This window comes from Hipposideros armiger, unplaced genomic scaffold (genome assembly GCF_001890085.2).
Source record: "Hipposideros armiger isolate ML-2016 unplaced genomic scaffold, ASM189008v1 scaffold_635, whole genome shotgun sequence".
Lineage (NCBI taxonomy): Eukaryota > Metazoa > Chordata > Mammalia > Chiroptera > Hipposideridae > Hipposideros > Hipposideros armiger.
The window spans coordinates 462,031-481,254 of NW_017731985.1; the positions used below are offsets into that span (position 1 = coordinate 462,031).

Here is a 19,224-nt window from a genome sequence, read left to right on the forward strand (position 1 = left end):
ATGAGGGCCAGTGATGCTGAGCCCTCTACAGCTAAGATGTGAACAATAGCTCGACCTGGAGCTGGGCTGCCGTGAGTTGCCGGCGTCGGCGTAGGCTGCAGTGGGGCTAGCCAGCAGCTGGTGTGCGCTTTCATGAGCTGCCGTGAGCCAGCTGTGAGCGGACGTCCAATGGCCGGCAAGCGACTGCCTCACCCTGGAAGAGCGCAATGATAATACCAACATGGGCCAGTGAAGCGACGTCCTCCACAGCTAGACTGAAGAACAAAAGGACAGCAACTTGTCTGTTCACCTTCCCTGATTCCCCAATGCTGTTTCCCTCCCCACAATTCCCCAATAAAAATCTTTTTAAAAGAAGGATGAATGGTTTAAGCACAATCCATGCCCTTGGGAGCTCACCTACATATAAATCCAACATTAACAATTTAACATATCTTTTGTACTTGCTGCTCTGTTGCCCTGTGGTTGCATTCTAGTTGTTTCATGTTTGTTGGAACCTTATCAACTGGTCCAGATCTGGTCCCTGCCCATCATACCCACCAGGCCCATCACAGTCATCAGAAACAGGCTGGCTGATTGCTACAAGTAACTCCTGCTACCAGAGAAACAGTTGTTATTTTTCTTTTGTTTTCTTCAGGAGTAACGTGAGGATTCTTTCTCTTCTGGAAGCTGACGGGACCAGAATACAGACAATACCAAAGTGGTGACTGACGAAATCTCAAGAGAAAGCATTTTTGCCTTGCACGTGGGACCGCTGCTGGGCGCACCATGGCTCCTGTGAAGATCAGCCATGTGGTATCCTTTTCCTCTCAGGTATATTAATTAGCAGGTGTGACAAAGAAGTGAAAAAAATAGGAGACTTGGCTCCACTTTCAACAATCTCCCAATCTAAAAGAAGAGACATTTTCCTTTCTTTGGGAGTTGAGAGTAGAAGGGAGAAAATACAGCTCTTGCCCTCAGGTCATTCCCAGAACAATGCAGGACACATAAAAGAAGTATCCCCAGGAATTATAGGTGAAGAGGAAAACAACCTTAGGATTGATTCCACCCTTCGGAGGGAGCTGGACCAAAGTCTGTACCAGGTTCCCAGAAAGGCAGTTTAGTCACTGTCATTGAGAGCAGACCAGGATGCCAAAGGTCATCCCTGACCTCTGAGGTTATCACCACCACCTGCAAAGGTGATCGCAGCCCCCTCCCTAAAAGTCCACTGTCAGGAAATCCTGATTATCCCAATTGGAGCTAGATGCCGGGCCCTAGAGCAGCACTGATCCACTGTGGTGACTCTTAAGGACTTCCCACCCTTTCCTCTGCTGTCATTTCCCTATCCATTTATCCCTTCTCCCCACTCTTCCCCTTTCAGTCTTTCTCAAGGGGTGCCATTGGCATTTTGGGTAGATAAGCCTGCATTTTATAGTAGTATCATTTGCATGGTGGGGTATTTAGCATCCATGGCTTCCAGGCCCTAATGACAATAATACTTTCTAGTCATTATGACAGTCAAAAATATCCCCACACATTTCAGAAAGACCCTCAGAGAATCTTTAGGAACTATTATATCAACTCCTGTTCTAAGTGAAATAAAATAAAAATTACCCTTATCCTTCTTACCTACATGGTCAGTCTAAATGGTTTTCTTCATGGTCTCTGCTTTATAAAATGCTAGAGAACATTAGCTATCTTCTAATATTGTGGTTTTCAAACTGTATTCTGGGCACCCACTTCTAGAAGTTGAAGGGAGGTAGGACAAGTATGTCTCTAGGTCCCCCAGCCTGTGCTTTAACCAGAGATCTGCCTTTATTTGTTGAAAATACACACACACACTTTAGCATAAGACTTCAGTTAAAAGGAAGGGTGTTACTGCTCAAACAAAAACATATTGAAAACCATAAGTCTAGTCTCCCCCACTTTACTTATGGATGAAGAAATTTAGATGCAGAGAGAGAAAGTAGTTTGCTCAAAGCCTTTCCACAAAAAAATATCTGACTTTGTGTTAGAACTGAGAAATTTCTATCTCAGTATCGCTATTGCAGCCTTTGACTGAATCACTTAATTTCTAACCATCTGTTGTAAACTTAGAATAAAAATCTTTGCCTTATCTCAGGATTACTTTAAAGACAAATAAATGTCTGTGAAAGCAGCTTATAAATAAAAAATAGTATAGTGTGGTAGTTAAGATTCCTGGATTCAAAAACCTGGGAGTTCTGACTGTGATGGGTTATTTGACCTTGTGGCCTTGGTAAGTTCTGAACCTAAGCTTCAGTTTATTGATCTGTTAACTAAGTGATAATAGTAACCACCTGAAGTTGTCCTGATGATTAAATAAAGTAGTCTGCTAAATGAAGGAGAGGTAAACAGTGTGTGCAAATCCCTTGACACAATAGCTGCATTCCTATGGAATCCCATCCAGTGCCTTTCCTACCATGTTAGGATGACTGGAAAGGTTTGGGAGTGGCAGGAGCCCTCATTCATGGGCATCCTTTTTTCCCCATGGGCTCAGTGAGGTTCCTGATTTTCTCCTCTCTCTGACTTAGGATCCCAGGTATCCTGTGGAGAACTTGTTGAACCCAGACAGTCAGAGGGGTCCTTGGCTCAGCTGCCCTCAGGACAAGAGTGGGCAACTGAAAGTGGAATTACAGCTGGAGAGGGCGGTGCCCATTGGCTACATCGATGTGGGTGAGTGAGTTCTCTGTGGCCTGGAAACCCCTGCAGAAGAACACAGGAGTTACAGTCCCCTCCAAATGCTCCACCAACATGTCTCAACTCAGTCTGACTGATCAGCCTTTGTGGAGTAAATCCTACCTGGTGTAAAGGGGAGATGTGGCCCTTGTCCTCAGGGCAGGTATGTGAGGGTTCCATTCACATAGAATTCAATGCTAATGGCACTCTGAATTATGCAACATCCCTGCCCTGCTTTGATCTCAGTGGTCTGGATGAAGCCTTAGGACACTGACATAATTATAAATGCTAACAAATAGATCTATATATACCTCTGAATATCAGTGTCAAGAGGATTCTAGGGATGAACTATGCAGGTTAATCAGGGAAGCCTGCATAGGAGTTTATGGGTTGAGAAGGTTAGAATTCTCTGGAATAGAGAGCTGACAAAAACCACTGGGCTCGGCTCTGTCAGGACACAGAGATGTCAGGTCCCCTAGCAAGGATTTAAGAGATAGTGTTTAGCACTGCCTGCCAGAGCCAGAGAATAGGGAAGCAGCAAGTCTCTTCAGTCAGGGGAAGGCTTCTGGCTGGAAGGAAGAAGGTGAACCTTCACATTGTCATTTAGTGGGCTGAGGTCTTATCCCAGTTCAGCTACTGGCTCGCTGTGTTGCTTGACCTTGCTGGGCTTCCAGTTAGCTCTAGAATAGAGGAATGTCCTCTTCCGACCTGATTCCCTTGTGTGCAATCGGAGGAGCCCCTGTCATCCCATCACCCTTATCCTTCTCTCAACCTCTTGTCCCCAGGTAACTGTGGCTGTGCTTTCCTGCAGATTGATGTGGGCCGTTCTTCCTGGTCCCTGGACAGACCTTTTGTCACGCTGCTCCCTGCAACCATGCTAATGTCCCTAGCTGATTCAAAGCAGGGAAAAAACCGCTCAGGGGTCCGCATGTTTAAAGATGGTAAGGAGGGCAAAAGCAGAAATGGGAGAGAGAGAGATTATGAGAGAGCTGTAGTATTTTAGAGGCCTGTAAGAGGTGGTGGGTATATATTCGGGAGAGGGAGGCTATTCAGGGGGTTAGTTCTATCGGGGGGACAGGGTAGTTAATGAGTGAACAGCTATGGCATGTGTGTGAGTTCTTCATGATGAGAACACATGATAGCTGGGGATATTTATGAGCTATGATTTATATCTACACATAACATGTGATTCCATGAAGTCTGACGTAGAACCCACATTTGTGATTAGTGTGTTTTTGTATAAATGTAAGTGTGAATATACACACAAGTGTTAGTGTAGGATGCAGGCTTATATAAGTGATAGAAGACTATATGATGGTTATAGTTATGTAGCATATAATGTTTCCTGAGTTTGGTTCTATGCAAATCTCTGCGATCCGTAGGCATGCAGAGGAAACATAAGATCTGATTCCTGCCCTCTCAGGACTTAGGATTTGTCTGCGTTTAAATTGGAGGTGTCTACTTTGTGAAGGAAGAGTGATATGGGAGGGGCATACCGGGTGGAAGAGATGAGGTACTACTAGATAGTGCTGCAGTTGCAGGTGAGACAGTTTGTTGTACGGGTATGTGATAATGAGTCAGTGTGTAGGGCATGTGCTGTGAGGGAGGTTGAGGCCTCATGGTCCAGGAAGGGCTGATGTAGCTCAGCTAATCCTTTGGGCAAGGGGTCATCCCCAACCCCAACACTACAGATATCTCCTGTTAAAATGAAACATTAATGAGGCCCCTGGAGAGGTATAGAACGAGCATATCCTCATGCTGGGAGCATTATGGAACCGTGACAAAGAGGAGCGATGGAGGGAAGGCAAGGAAGGCACCGGGTCTGAGAGGTCCCTGACTAGCCTGCTGGTGCTGCCCAACCCTGAGCACCAAAGCCTGCGGGGTCAGTTACCGATGACCTCCATTCTTCCTTTTCTTGGAGTTTATACAGTCCCTGTCTTTTCTTCCCTGTCCTCAGTACTGACCTTATCTTCTTTTCTCCCTCCCATTCATGCATTTCCTCTCCCCATCATTTTCTTTTCCTTTAGATGATTTCCTGGCTCCAGCCTCTGGTGAGTCATGGGATCGACTTCGCCTGACCTGCTCCCAGCCCTTCACACGTCACCAGTCCTTTGGCCTGGCCTTCCTGCGTGTGTGTTCCTCGCTGGACTCCTTGGATGCTCCTGTGGTGGATGTCTCAGCCCCTGTGAGCTCTGGGCTGAGCCAGGTATGTACAAGGGTGGAGTGAGGACTTACTGCTCTCCCGCCCTTTTCAGTTTCTTTTTAGGAAACTGGTGCTTGATTGAAGGGTAAACACACACACACACACACACACACACACACACACACACACACATACATACATTCAAATACTAACATAAATGGGCTTGCTACCCTTTCTTACAGGTAGACGTGAACTCTCCTTCCCTTTCACACATGGCAGATTCCAGTGAGTGAGCCTTCAATATAGTGCACACAAAGCGGTTGGACCATTTGTTCTTTAGCCATAATGAAATTCTTTTGGGGCTCAAACTTAATCTCATATTTTATTTCTAGGTTTTGGGGGCTCTAGCTTTCATCAGACTTTTCCTTCCAGCACCTGAAAGTCCCAGCGCTCACTTACAGTCCCTCTGTCATTGTTGTTCCCAGACCCACCTGCCTAGCAAAGCTAGTTATATTCTTAGGTATGTGCAATTTCGTGTGTTCCCGTTTTCTCTCCCTGTACAGCACACATATATTCCTAAGAAGAGATGTATAGGTTTCCGGCTACATATAAGCATCTGGTCATTTTCTCTCCCCTTTTCTTAGCCAGTTTTCTAGTTATCTTTTCTTTCTAAGCCTGTTCTGATTCCTCCTGCTTTCTTCTCAGTGGTGTCTCCATTTATCTTTCCAAGCCAGTACCCTGTACCGTAATTCACTCAAAAACGAATATGAAGATATAATCATATAATGCTAGAGTCAGAATTCTAGAGATGAAAAAATACCTAGAGATCATCAAGCCCCAACCACTTCATTATACATTTCAGATATGGAAACTTACATATTCAAATTCACACAGCGAGTCAGAACGGAGTAGGGACTAGAAATCAGGTCTCCTGCCGTTGCAGCCCAATGCTTCCTGTGCACACTATACGATTTGAGAATTGACATAACCAAAAGAATTTCAGTCCCCAGGAGTGAGCCCCACAGGCGTCACTCCTGTTGAGGTTGCTGAGAAAAAGAAGAGAGTGGACATTGGGAAGAGAAAATGGAGTTAGGGCAGAGAGGAGGAGTAGGTGCTTTTGTAGCATATAGCCTTGGGAGAGACCCAGAGAGCTGAGACAAGTAAAGCTTGGTCTGAAATTTACTCTTCCATTGTGGGAAAGGCTAAACAAATGCAAGAGGACCAGTGGAAGCAGTTCAGTGTTCTCTACCAGGTCGCCCTATCGCAGTGCTGGGAGCTGACATGAATGGAGCTGGAGCTCTGTGGCCCTGGCTATTCAATAAATGGAAGCTCTGTGAGATTAGGAACCTGTTTGTCTTGTTCCATAATGCATTCCTGGCAGCTAAAACAAAGTAGGCTTTGAGTATACATGTTCATTATATAAACGACCTTTCAAAGGGGAGTTGTAGATAGGGTCACCATAAAATTTATCATCCAAACTGAGACACTTTGAGACCAAAAAACAGTGCTATTAATAATTATACTGAGACAACAGACATAAACATAGACTGTCCCAGGAAAACCAGGACATACGGTTTCCCTAATTATAGGATAAATAAGGACTTCACAGAGTCTTTTCCATTTTGGCCACCTAAATTGCTCTGCACTTTTAGGACCATGGAGGGATCAAGGAGGAAGGGAGTCAGCAACTCCAGAGCCATAATGTCAGAAAGGCACTGAACATCAACAGCAGAATGAAACGTGTTGCAGTTACCTCAAACCACAGGGGAAGGAGACCCTGAAACACTTCTACAAGAGAAGGTTAATTGATGGCACTCAATTTTATAATGTAAGATGTCTAAAATACCACAGGCTTTTTTTCTAATGTGTCATTCTAGTGGTAAATTACAGTGAAAACAAAACATAAGGGCTTTTACCCCTGTGAAACAGGGTCTTTTATGATCACCGATTTTCCAGTAAGGAAACAGAAGCATAGAGAAATTTAGTGGGATGCCCCAGGTCACGCTGCTAAATAAGTCTTGGAGTGGATCTGAACCCAGGCCACCTGACTCCACTCAGCCCGTGCGTGGGAGCTCGTTTCCTAATGGTTAATCGCATTTAAAATTAAACCACCATCTCTACATACCCAGCTAGTTACCCTTTCTAGTAGTATTCACTCTAAAATGTATGAGACAAGGTGAAGAAAAAGAAATAAAAGCCCTGGTAAAGTAAACAAAATATTTCAAAATGAAGGCTAGATCCAAGATAAGATTGTAATGGCAATTAGAAAATATTAAACAGTGAATGTGAATGAAAAGACTACTTCTCGAACTTTCAGAATGAGGCCAAAGTCATGCTTTACAAGAAACATATTTACCTTTAAAAGACTTTGTGATAGAAGAATCAAAGCTGAAAATTAAAGAAAAAAAATTTGTAATTTTTTAAATTCAAGGAAACAATTTAAATTTGGAAAAATAAAGGAAATTGACAAAAATGAATTGACACAAATAAACTGCATTTTGACAATTAAGAAATTGTAGCATTCCAAATAAATAAAATCTATGTAGATATGATCTGTTGTGTGATTATTACACAGACATTGCTGGAGCTAGAAGCAGGGAGGCTTATAAAATGCTTGTGATAGTTAGGTACAGTGGCTAATGCTAGAGAGAGATGTGATATGTATATACACATACATACATACACATCTCTTTTGATAGATGGCTAGAAATGGTGGCTAAAATTGGTAGGTTTTTAGTTGCAGGTGAACAAAATTGTTCACAAAATAAATCATACTGGAAATTAAACAATGTTATTAAAGGATATTTAGAAAAGTAGTTCAAGGTAGAACTATTTTTAAATATTAAGAAATATATATGTGGGTCAGCCGAGTGGCTCAGTTGGTTAAGAGCTCCTCAAGAGTGCGAGCTCTGAGCAACAGGGTCGCCTGTTCGATTCCCAGCCCAAGCTGAGCTGCTGCTGAGCTGGCAACATGTGGCAGGATGGCTCAGCCAAAAAAAAAAGAAATATATATGTAACTTGTTTCTTTCACATAGGTGTATAAAGAGATGGGTAATTTGAGTTTTGTACCTATATGAGTCAATTTTATATATGTATAAATTTATATATATGTGTGTGTATATATTGGGTTGTCGGAAAAGTCATGACATATTTTTTTCTGTTTTTCATTGCAAAAATGCATCATGACTTTTCCAACAACCCAATATATATAAATTTATACATATATGTGTGTGTGTATATATATAAGCTTTCAAGTACATACACACACACACACACACACACACACACACACACACACACATGCTTTCACAAGTTTGCACATATTAGTCACTTAGCCCTGTTTTTCCCAACAGCATGTATTCTTTTATCCAGGGTCTTCAGGATCATGACAAAACTCTTAGTACTGGGGAACTAAGTATATAAAATCACCAAACCTCACATCTTAGAGCTGGAAAAGCATGCGCACATACAAGCAAAAGTGTCCGGTACAAGTTGTAGCAGATAAATCACTCAGTAAGCTGAAGTCCTCAGGTTTGGGAGTTATCCATGGCACTAGGTAGCAGCATCCCCTGGTGGTGAATGTATTTCATATTTCTCCATTTTCTTCTCAGGGCTCTTCTGACAACCCCGAGTCTGGACCCAGCCCCTGGATGGCTAATCCTTCTATCCGGAGGACATTCTTCCCAGATCCCCAAACGTACGTAGCTACCAGAATGGAAGTCTCCCAGCCCCTTCTCAGTTTTTTCTCCTGAAAAAGAAAGGCTACCAAGTCATTCACAGGCATGCAAATCCCGTATGGTTTCCCCCAAATAATCACATACTCTAGGTCTAACCCTATCTGTGTATAAACTGGCTTTCCTGGTTAGATGCCACTGACTTGGGTGAACGGAATGGAGTCTCCGTTCTGAATGAAACCAAGCGCCCTCTGTTTCCCTGCAGGAGCACCAAAGAAATTTCAGAGCTTAAGAATATCCTAAAGCAGTTACATCCAGGGACTTTGGGGCGTTCGGCCCGCATGGTGCTTTCAGCTGCCCGCAGGGCGCCTCCAGCCAGTGTGGCAAGCCCAAACAACCCTGCAGAACCAGGTCCCAGTCGTCCAGACAGCACAGGTGAGACCCCGTGACCTACCTTTGGTTCCTTGCTCTCCCTCGCACCATCCTTCCTCCCTGAATCCACCACTGCTATACAGGGATGGCTCACAAATAGGACTTCATGTGGGAGGAAAGATGATTGTCAGTGTCTGGTTACCAGAAGAGAAATCAAATATATAATAATTGGAAGAGCGCTGGCCTAGGAAGCCTAATCTCTTTGGGCCTCAACTCCCTCATCTTCAAAGTGAAGGAATTAAAGCAAATAGTATTTGGGCCTCTTGCCGTATTAATGTTCTGTGATCCTCTCAGAAGGACAATCAAGTCAGGGTGGTGTTGTATGGAGCTTATTGGAGAAATAAAGTAGGGGAATGGTGTGGTTTTATCACAGAGGGAGAAAGAATTAAACATTTTGGAGTTCCAGCTTTGCACCAGACATTGCTAGGTGCTTTTACTAACTGTTTCTATTTAAAGTTCCAACAAACTTATGAAGTAGATACTATTATACTCATTTTATATAAGGTTCAGAGAGGTGAAATATTCTTGAGTCACACAGCTAATAAGTGGCAGAGCCAAGAATTCAACCCCAGAGTTCTTATTCTTTTTACTATTCTTGATAGCAAGAGAAAGAAAATAAGCAGAGTTCTCACTGAAAAACCTTGGTTTCACTCATTGCTTCACTGGGGAAATTTTTAAAAAGGAAATAGTTTATCTGCCATTTTAATAATTATACAAATTAGTGAAATAATGAGTATATCATTTCATTGCAGAAATAAGGTGCATTGGTTATCTATTATTGCATAACAAATTACCCCAAAATTTAGTGGCCTAAAACAGTATTTATTATCTCACCATTTCTCAGGAATCTGGGTGTGGCTTCACAGGTCCTGGACTGGATCTGTCACAAGGCTAGTAGTCATCTCCAGGTTTAGCTGGAAAGGACCTTCAGTTAAGTGGGCCTCGCCCACTCACATGCTTGTTCAGAGGCTTCAGCTCCTCGCGGGCTGATGGGCTGAAGCTTCCCTCAGTTCCTTTGTAATAAGAGCCTCTCCGTAGAGCATCTCACAATGTGGCCGCTTGCTTCATTAGAGCAAGCTAGAGGGCAAGAGAAAGAGTCCTGGCAAGAAAGTGTCACAGAAGTGACATCCGTCACTTGTGCATATCCTGTTCATTAGAAGCAAGTTACTTCTAGGTCCTGCCCACACACATGGGGAGGCATGGATACCAGGATGCAGGAATCAGTGAGTCATCTCAGGAGCTGCCTACCACATAAGGAACAATATAGCTTATTATTTTAAGAGGTGGAGAATGGGAAGGGAACTGAGCTTTATTGGACACCCTACAGGCTGGGCATGAGCTATGCAAGCACTTTGAAATATATTAAATGCTATACAAAGTATTTCATGAGTTCTGAATAGCTAGGTAAATGGTTATTGCTAGGTTTTGTTACCACTCATTTGACAGATATTAAACATCTGTATGTGTGAGGCTCTGTGCTAGGTGCCAGAGATACCACAGTAAATAAAACAGGAGTGCTTCTACCCTAAGAGAGAGGCACATGTCCATGTCACACAAGGAAGTCTAAAATTTAAAACTGTGATAAGTGCTTCAAAGGCAAGGCGTGATAGGATGACCAGATTTAGATTAGAGAATCCAGGAAAAGTTCCTCACAGGAATTAACATTTCATTAAGCCTCAAAGAGTGAGAATTAACCAGGAAAAGAGGATAGAAAGAATATTCTTAAAAGAAGTGACATCATATGTGAAGGCTCTTTTGTTAACAAGCCAGACTGAATGCGCATTTCCCTCACAGACCCCAGACCAGAGGCGCAAAACTCAGAGAATAATATGGGCAGGCCGAAAAGACGGAAAATGCAAGCCTGTAGGTAAGTTGGTCAACCCGAAAGACCCAAATCACCTCCCCAAACCTTACTGCCCTTCTGCACCTGTCCTTCTTCCCCGCTCGAGTTCCAGTCAGGTCAGAGGGCACCCTTGTGTCTGGGCCTCGATCTCATGGTCTGGACCTAGAGGGTAGCAGAGAAAAGATGTCCTTGTCCACATGTCAGGCTTGGAGCTAAGCCAGGAGGTAGCCCTGCAGTGAACCAGAATCTGAAGCTGCATACACTGTACCTCGTGGACTTCATTAAAATTTAAATCTTTTTCTGTTTCAAAGGACACTATAAGGGGAAAAAAAGGACAACACACAGAATATGTGAGAAAATATTTGCATAGCATATATTTGATAAGGGACTTGTATCTCAATTATATAAGGAAACCTTACAACTCAATTATAAAAGATAACCTAATTTTTAAAGTGGCGAAAGGATCTAAATAGAATTTTCTCCAGAGAAGATATACAAATGGCCAATAAGCACATGAAAATGCTCAACATCATTAGCCATCAGAGAAATGCAAATCAAAACCACAGTGATCATACCCACTGGGATTGCTATAATCGAAAAGACAATAACAAGTGTTGGCAAAGATGCAGAGAGTTTGGAACTCTCATACATTGCTGATGAGAATGTAAAACGGTGCAGCCACCTTGGTAAACAGTTCGACAGCTCCTCAAAAAGCTAAACAGAGTTACCGTATGATCCAGCAATTCCACTCCTGGGAATATACCCCAAAAAACTGATAACAGGAGTTCACACAACAATGTATATACAAATGCTCATAGCAGCATTATTTATAATTGCTAAAAAGTGGAAACATCCCAAACGTCTATCAGCTGATGACTAGATGAACAAAATGTGGTATGTCTCTATGATGGGATATTATTTGGCCACGAAAAAGGAATGAAGTCCTTATTCATGCTACAACATGGATGAACCTTGAAAACACGCTAAGTGAAAGAAGTCAGACACAAAAGACCACATATTATTATAAATGACTGCATTTATATGAAGTGCCCAGAATAGACAAATACATAGAGACAGAAAGTAAATTAGTGGTTGCCAAGGTCTGTGGTGATAAGAAGAATAGGGAGTAACTAGTAATAGGTTGAGGGTTTCTTTTTGGGGTGATAAAAACATGAAATTAGATAGTTGTGATTATACAACCTTGCGAATATCCTAAACCATTAAGTAGTACACTTTAAAAAGATGAATTTTATGGGATATGCATTATGTCTCAATAAAAAAAAACTAAAAAAATTCTGAAGGCAGTACTAGAAGCTCTGTTCTCAGATGTTCAAAGGTTAAATGACTTCCCTCAAATCCAATACATCAAGTAGGAAAACCAGGACTCCAACTCAGGGTTTCTGCTCTACATCAACTAGTCTACATTTTTTTCACCCTAACTTAAGGTCCCTTCAGCGCTTTGGCCTCTTGCTAATAGCTGGGCTTTAACTGTTCTTTCTCATAGGCCTTTATCCAACTCGAACTCTCAGCCAAACAGGAGGGGAGTAGCAAAAGCGAAAGCACGGCACCGAGAACAGCACGGACCCCAGGCTCGAAGCAGCGGCATCCAGGAGAGTGGAGAGTGCCCCATTTGTGCAGGTAAGCTGCTCGGGCACCGGGCGTTGTTGTGGGACTATTAGGCATCCCTTGAGGGCAAAACAGGAGATGGGGAATGCTGCCAGGAGACATTTGAACTTGCACTCCCTAGCCTCTGTCTGCTTTGCAGTTACATACAAATCTGGATTGAGCACCTGCTCACATTGTGTTGGCCAAGCTGAGTAAAGGACACGGCCCATGTCCTCAGGAGAAGCATGAAGCAAAACAATATAGAACACTATCAGAGAGGGCCTAGAATGTCCCTCATAAGTGTTTCCTCTGTGTCCAAATTCTACGTACTCTCGAAATCTCTATTCAAATAGTACTTATTTGCCAAGTCTTCTCAAATCTTCTCAGATAATCTCTACCAACTGAGCCCCTGCAGCATTCTCCGATTCCCTTGGGCTTAGCACTTGTCACCTGGTTTGTATCACAGTTATTTCTGCTCAGAACTTATCTTTATTCCCAGCTCTGCAGTCCATAAGGACAGGCCTGGGTTTATATGCCTCAGCTCCTAGCACAGTGTCAGGCACATAGTAAACACTTGATAAATGTTTGATGGATTCATGACTGGATAGTGTCTCTCAGGTGTAAAATATTCACTTCCTGCAAGAACAGCTGCCCTTGGACAGCAGGTACTCCCTTCAGGCTGCTGGAGATCGCACCCTGCCTCGGAACAGGCCCCGCTTTGCCTACCTCCTTCTCTCCTTTAGGCTCCTTCCGCCTTGAGACTCTTCCCCAGCATGCTGCCACTTGTGGAGAGCCCGCCCCACCTCACCCAGCCTCTCCCTCCTCGTCTCCTTCGTCATCACTGTCTGTCGTGTGGGTGTCCTCCTCGGAGAGCTCATCACCCGTTTCGTGGGTCCAGTGCCCTATCTGCCAATTGCAGTTCTCAGCAGGAGAAGTAGAAGAACATGCCAGCATGTGTGGGGAGGTCCCTCAGGCATGAGCCATGCGGTCCTGTGGTTTTGGCCCCCTCTGGCGTCTGTGACTAAAACTGGAGAGTGGACCTCTTGACAGCTGAGAAGGGCTGACGAGGCCAAGCGCCCTATTTGCTTCCCTCCACTCGTTCCCTTAGGACTCTGCCTGAGGGCACCTCTGGGCCCAGCCTGCTCCCCACTGCCAGTTGTCAAGGCTTCTGTCACCATGGCACCATATTTTCCCAAGGACAGCTTCACCCAATTCCCCTTTGGAATTTCTGGGGTAGAAGTGGTGATCTCTTTAAGGCTTTGGGACACAGTTCAGAATGTCTTCCCTTCAGTGAGTGGTGTGCATCCTTGTGCCCATTTTCCTGAAAGGAAAACTGAGGCCCTGTGGAAAAAAGCACTGATTAAGTAAGATCCTGAGGTGTACTTGGAAGGTGAGAAGTGATTTTTGACCGTGAGACTGACCTCCAGCATCTCATGAACTTAACTCTCCATATCCTTTGTGTGTTCCCTTCCTAAATGTAATCAGGTAACAGTGTTACTATGTGACTTTAAGCAAGTTATTTATCTCAGGCCCAGAATTAACCCTCAGTAACAGAGAGAAAACCCCTGTCCTGCTCACAAAGCTGTCATAGGGATCCGATGGGTCAGTGACTAAGGAATGGCTCTAGGATCGGTTGTGGAACCTTCGGCAAATCCTTGCCACCATCTGTTCAATGAGGCAGAAAGGTCCCTGCCAGCTATGACGTTCTAAATTCTATTCCCACCTTCTTTGAGCAATTATGTCCTCTCTCCCCTTTCTCAGAGGATTTCATTGTGTGGCACTAACACCAGTTCCCCTGGTCTCCAGGGTACAGGGCTGAGGGGGAGCAGCTGGTCCTGGCAAGGGGAGGGCCCAGAGCGGGGTTTTGAATGGACAGGAAAGAGGCAGCGGGACACAGTCAGGGGAGCAGACAGAGTGAGTAGGAGTTCCGTCCTGCGATCCCCGCCAGCTTAGGTGGGTGCAGCCATGGACCCCGTCATGGTAAGGGGCCTTCTGCTCCCCACCATCCCCCATCCTGGTCCCAGTTTTGGCCTTGGTTAAAACAACACAGGGGTGGCAGGGACATCCTAGCTGAGGTGCAGGTGGTGGACACTACCACGTGGGCGGGAGAAGAGCCTTTGGAGCCCCGAACCTGGGCTCAGAAGAGAAGCGCGGTGAGGATGGGCTGGGCCTGGAGGAAGGCAGGGACCAGCAGCACTGACGGGAGAAACGCTGCCCCACACAGGAGGGGACAGAGCTGGGGGTGGGAGTGGATTGGTGGAGGAAGAGTGTGTTGGGATCCTGCTAGGAAGCCTGGACAGACCTGCGGGGCTTGGGAAAAGCCCAGTTCAAAGACCCTCCTGTGTGGACATGCCTGGACTTGTCCCTTCAGAGGCTCTGGGACTTCCAAAGGGACAAGCAGCCGGGAGATGACGTCAACAAGTTGGGAACTAGGTCCTGGACAGATCCTGTGTACCTGCGTGTAGAGTTAGGCTCCCAGGCAGCCCTGTCCACCTGTTTGAACCGTCCCTTTCTCAAGATACCCACGTTTGGCCCTGCTGTGTATGTGGGTTCCTGTGAGGATAGAAATTGTGCTGAGGAAGGGGACCCCAATCACACCCAGTCCTGGCACTTTGCTAACCTGAGAACCCACATAATAAAATGGTGACTTAAAAAAATTTTGTTGGTGTATGTTTGGGACAAGGAAGAATGTAATGGTAGCTGGGGATAGAGGGTTATGGGCTTACAGGTGGAAGAGTGAGGCAGGCCCCAAAATAAAGGGGGTTGAAACTTGGGAGTCCCACCCTCGCCACTCCTTCATACAGCCACAGCCGAGATGGACCGAGATTGTGAACAAAAAGCTGAAGTTCCCTCCTCCGCTCCTGGGTGCCATCCAGGCGGGGCGGCTGGACCTGGTGCAGCAGCTACTGGAGTCAGGGGTCGAGGCTGGGGCGGCAGGCCAGGCGGACCCCTGCGGAATGTGGAGGAGACTGAGGACCGCTCTTGAAGGGAAGCTCTCAATCTGACCATCCGCCTGGGCCACGAGGCCATCATTGATATGCTCTTAGCCAATGTCAAGTTTGACTTCCAGCAGATCCACGAGGCACTGCTAGTAGCAGTGGACACAAACCAACCAGCAGTGGTGCGTCACCTGCTGGCCCGGCTAGAACGGGAGAAGGACCCCAAAGTGGACACCAGGTCCTTCTCGCTGGCTTTCTTTGACTCATCAATCGATGGCTCCCGCTTTGTGCCTGGTGTCACTCCACTCACCCTGGCCTGCCAGAAGGACCTGTATGAGATAGCGCAGCTGCTCATGGACCAGGGCCACACCATTGCCCGGCCCCACCCGATATCCTGCGCCTGCCTCGAGTGCAGCAATGCCCGCCGCTACGACCTGCTGAAGTTCTCCCTGTCTCGCATCAACACCTACCGTGGCATTGCCAGCAGGGCCCACCTTTCACTGGCCAGTGAGGACGCCATGCTGTCTGTCTTCCAGCTCAGCCGAGAGCTCAGGCGCCTTGCACGCCAGGAGCCTGAATTTAAGGTTTGTTTCTCAGACTTTCCCCTGCTCTCGGTGCCCGGTATCTGTCCCTCCACAGGGGCATGGTTGCGCATGGGTATTCTGGGAAGTGGGAAACGACAGAAAGATGATGAGACCTCATTCCGTTCTCACGAAACCTCCATTTTGATGGGGAGTCACAGAATCCCGCCCTGGGGGATTCCTTCCAATGGCAGAGAGTCATCACTTTAGGGGCACCTTGTCTTGTGGGGTGGCCCCACCCTAGGTGTGCCTGGGTCTGCCTGAGGGAGAAGAGAACACAAACAGAAAAGCAGCTGGACAGACTTAGAGACGACATGCAGCAGAACCCATCCTTTCTGAATGCATTGGGGCCTCAAGTTTGTGATCACAAGCAGGGAGGGGGCAGAGAGGGGCAGACAGGGCGGCTTCATTCGGTGTCTATGTAGGTGGTACTACAAGGGCTTCCAAAGCCCAGAAAAGAGGTCAGGAAGCTATGGCTGTTGTGTTCAGGGCAGACTCCTTGGAAGAAGCAGGATTAATCTTGGCTACACAAGTAGGTGATTTAATACAAGTGAAGAGGAGTAGGGAGGGTATTTGAGGTAGGGGTGCAGGCCAGGCAAGACTCTCAGGTAGCAGAAGTAGACATGATAATGTATGCAAAGGCCTGTGAGGGCAGAGAATGAGTGAGGGTAGCCAGGGGTCCTGCAGGCGGGGCCTGGTCAGGGGCCTTGAACAACCACCAGTCCAGTTCCATCCATCACTCATCACTGACATCCGCCCTGTGCCAGGCAGACTTGGTCCACATGCTCAAGATTACCATTAGCAGGGAAACAGACAAGGATTTTTAAATGAGGCCTAAGGAGGGATATGGCCTATGCCAGGCAAGCTGGGGAAAGAGCCTGCTGCTTCACCGGGTTTGTGGCAGGATTGGACAATGAAGAGGGAGCAGGGAAGAGCAGTTATTTCCAAAGGCCTCCCGCCATTCTCACAGCAGGCCATGGAAGGAGGCAGCAGGAATTAGCATCCCCCTTTCCAAGCAGGGGAGCTGAAGCCTGGAAAGGGGTAGTACCTCGCCCAGTGTGACACCACCTGAGGGCCAGACCAGTGCTGAGACTCAGACCTGGCCTCCTGAAATCCTAGGCTGGATCCTGCCTGGAGTTAGGGCCCTGAGTAAAACCGAGGAAAAGAAGGGTAGCGTGGAGGCCAGATCTGCCTTGATTATGTCTGCTTCTCCTCCAACTGCCAACACAGGCTCTCATATAAGGTGCTCAAGAAAATTAAGTAAATAAACACAAGAAAGGCATGAAGTCTAGGAGTAGAAGCGGGACAGGGTATAGGGGGAAGTAATACAGGGACGGGCAAAGGTGACAAAGGAGTTTGGGTTGAAATGACTTAGTGATGAGACAGAGGCAGCACCAGAAACGCAAAGCTGACACAGAAGGCACCTCATTATAGCAAGTAGGAGAGGTGAAGTGTCAGAGAAGAAGGAATGAATGACCCAGCGTGACACCAGATGTGGGAAGTGATGGCGCAAGGACAGGAGAGAGATGGCCCAGGCCCACTGTGGAGACGGTGGGGGTGAGGGTGGTGGTGGCTGACTTAATGGGGCTGGGTCCACCGGGTGGCAGGCGCACACCCACCCGCTTCCCTACAGCCCGAGTACATTGCCCTGGAGTTGCTGAGCCAGGACTACAGCTTTGAACTGCTGGGCATGTGCCAGAACCAGAGTGAGGTCACTGCAGTGCTCAATGACCTGGGTGAGGACAGCGAGACTGAGCCGGAGACCGAAGGCCTGGCCCAGGGACTTGAGGAAGGCATCCCCAACCTGGCGAGGCTGCGACTGGCCGTCAACTGCCCCGGCCCTGAGCCCTTGCCCTGCCATCTCTAGGTATCCCCACTCCAACCCTCAGCAAGTCCTTTCCCTGCCCTCAGGACCCTCTTAAACTTGATTCTGAGCATGCTTCTATCTAGGCCCTTGGTCCTATGGGTCTCCCACCCTCCCTTCCTACCTTCAATCTAAGCCCCTAACTTCTCCCCAGCCCTCGGAAACCCCATCGTGCACCAGCACCCCACCTGCACTCCAGACATCTGGGTCTTCCATTCAGCTCTGCCTCTGGCCTGCTAAGTAATTTGGTCCAGTATTTTCCTGCTATTAGACTTCAGTCTCTCTAGAGATCTCTCAGGGCTTAGATATGAAGTGATTCCATTCCTCCCTGTCTCATTAGTTGCCCTCCCTCTAAGCTAAAGGCAGGCTCCCTTTCTAGCCTCCAGCCCATTACTCCTCCCTCTCACACACCCTCAAATGTCCTAGTCTACCAGGAGCTTCACCAAAAGCCTTCCTTCATAATGGCCCCCCAAGACACCAACCCTCACTGTCCCTGCTCCTCAAGACTATTCAGGCTGGTGTCCCACATCTCTAAGAAAACAGGAAACCCTGAGGGTCCTGGGACTGGGCTACCCCATTCTACCTACCACTGCCTGACTTAGATCAAGAATGTGGGATCTGGAGAGTCCAAGAAAATCTGAGTTCAGCTTCTTCATAAACTAAGAAACCAAGGTCCAAAGAGAGGTAGGGTCTGCCCAAGGTCACATGGCAAGTGAGTTGCCTGTTTTCTGAGCTGGCTGGCCTGGGGAGAAAGGAAACATGGCTCAACCTCTGTGGCAGGGAAGTAAGGACTGTGTACCCAACTGGCTCCCCCTTCTTCCTCACTGCCTGGTGGCTTCCCCTCTGCTCATACCCCATCTCTTCTTAGTTTGTAGCACACCCCATCTGCCAGCAAGTCCTGTCCTCCATCTGGTGTGGGAACCTGGCTGGCTGGCGTGGAAGCACCACCATCTGGAAGCTCTTTGTCGCCTTCCTCATCTTCCTCACCATGCCCTTCCTCTGCCTTGGCTACTGGCTGGAGCCCAAGTCCCGGGTTCTAAGGATAAAATTAATGATAATGTCATTTATTGAGCGCTTGTTTTATGCCAGGCCCTGAGCCAGGCACTTTGGGAACATTCCCATTAAGTAACTTGAGGTGGCCCTGGAAGGTAGGCGTTACACTTCCATTTTATAGGCATGGGGAACAGAAGTGCTCTTTTTGTCCAAAGGACACAGTAAATAACAATCAGGATTCAAGTAAGCTGAGGTCTCTCTGCCTCCAAAGCCTGAATCCCATTATAGCCCCATCCTCTCCTAAAGAGATTCCCACCCCAACCTACAAATTCTTTTTTTTTTTTTAAACAAAACCCATCAGAGGGTTTTTTTTTTTTTAAAGATTTTTATTGGGGAATTGGGGGGGATGGGAACAGTGCTGGGGAATTGGGGGAAGGGGAACAGACAAGTTGCTGTCGTTTTTGTTCTTTAGTCTAG

General features: G+C 46.5%; 1 protein-coding gene across 1 annotated transcript in view; it reads left to right on the forward strand.

Moving 5' to 3' along the window:
• Positions 1–19,224, forward strand: part of XNDC1N (XRCC1 N-terminal domain containing 1, N-terminal like) — a 38,723-nt gene that overhangs the window by 5,922 nt on the left and 13,577 nt on the right. The window contains 14 exon segments of the mRNA XM_019625578.1: positions 635–810; positions 2,529–2,670; positions 3,459–3,614; positions 4,701–4,879; positions 8,428–8,513; positions 8,756–8,925; positions 10,717–10,789; positions 12,270–12,403; positions 13,114–13,222; positions 14,132–14,177; positions 15,175–15,295; positions 15,298–15,893; positions 17,524–17,715; positions 18,623–18,787. Coding sequence (XP_019481123.1) covers positions 766–810; positions 2,529–2,670; positions 3,459–3,614; positions 4,701–4,879; positions 8,428–8,513; positions 8,756–8,925; positions 10,717–10,789; positions 12,270–12,403; positions 13,114–13,222; positions 14,132–14,177; positions 15,175–15,295; positions 15,298–15,893; positions 17,524–17,715; positions 18,623–18,787 — 2,214 coding nt within the window. The 5' untranslated portion in view covers positions 635–765.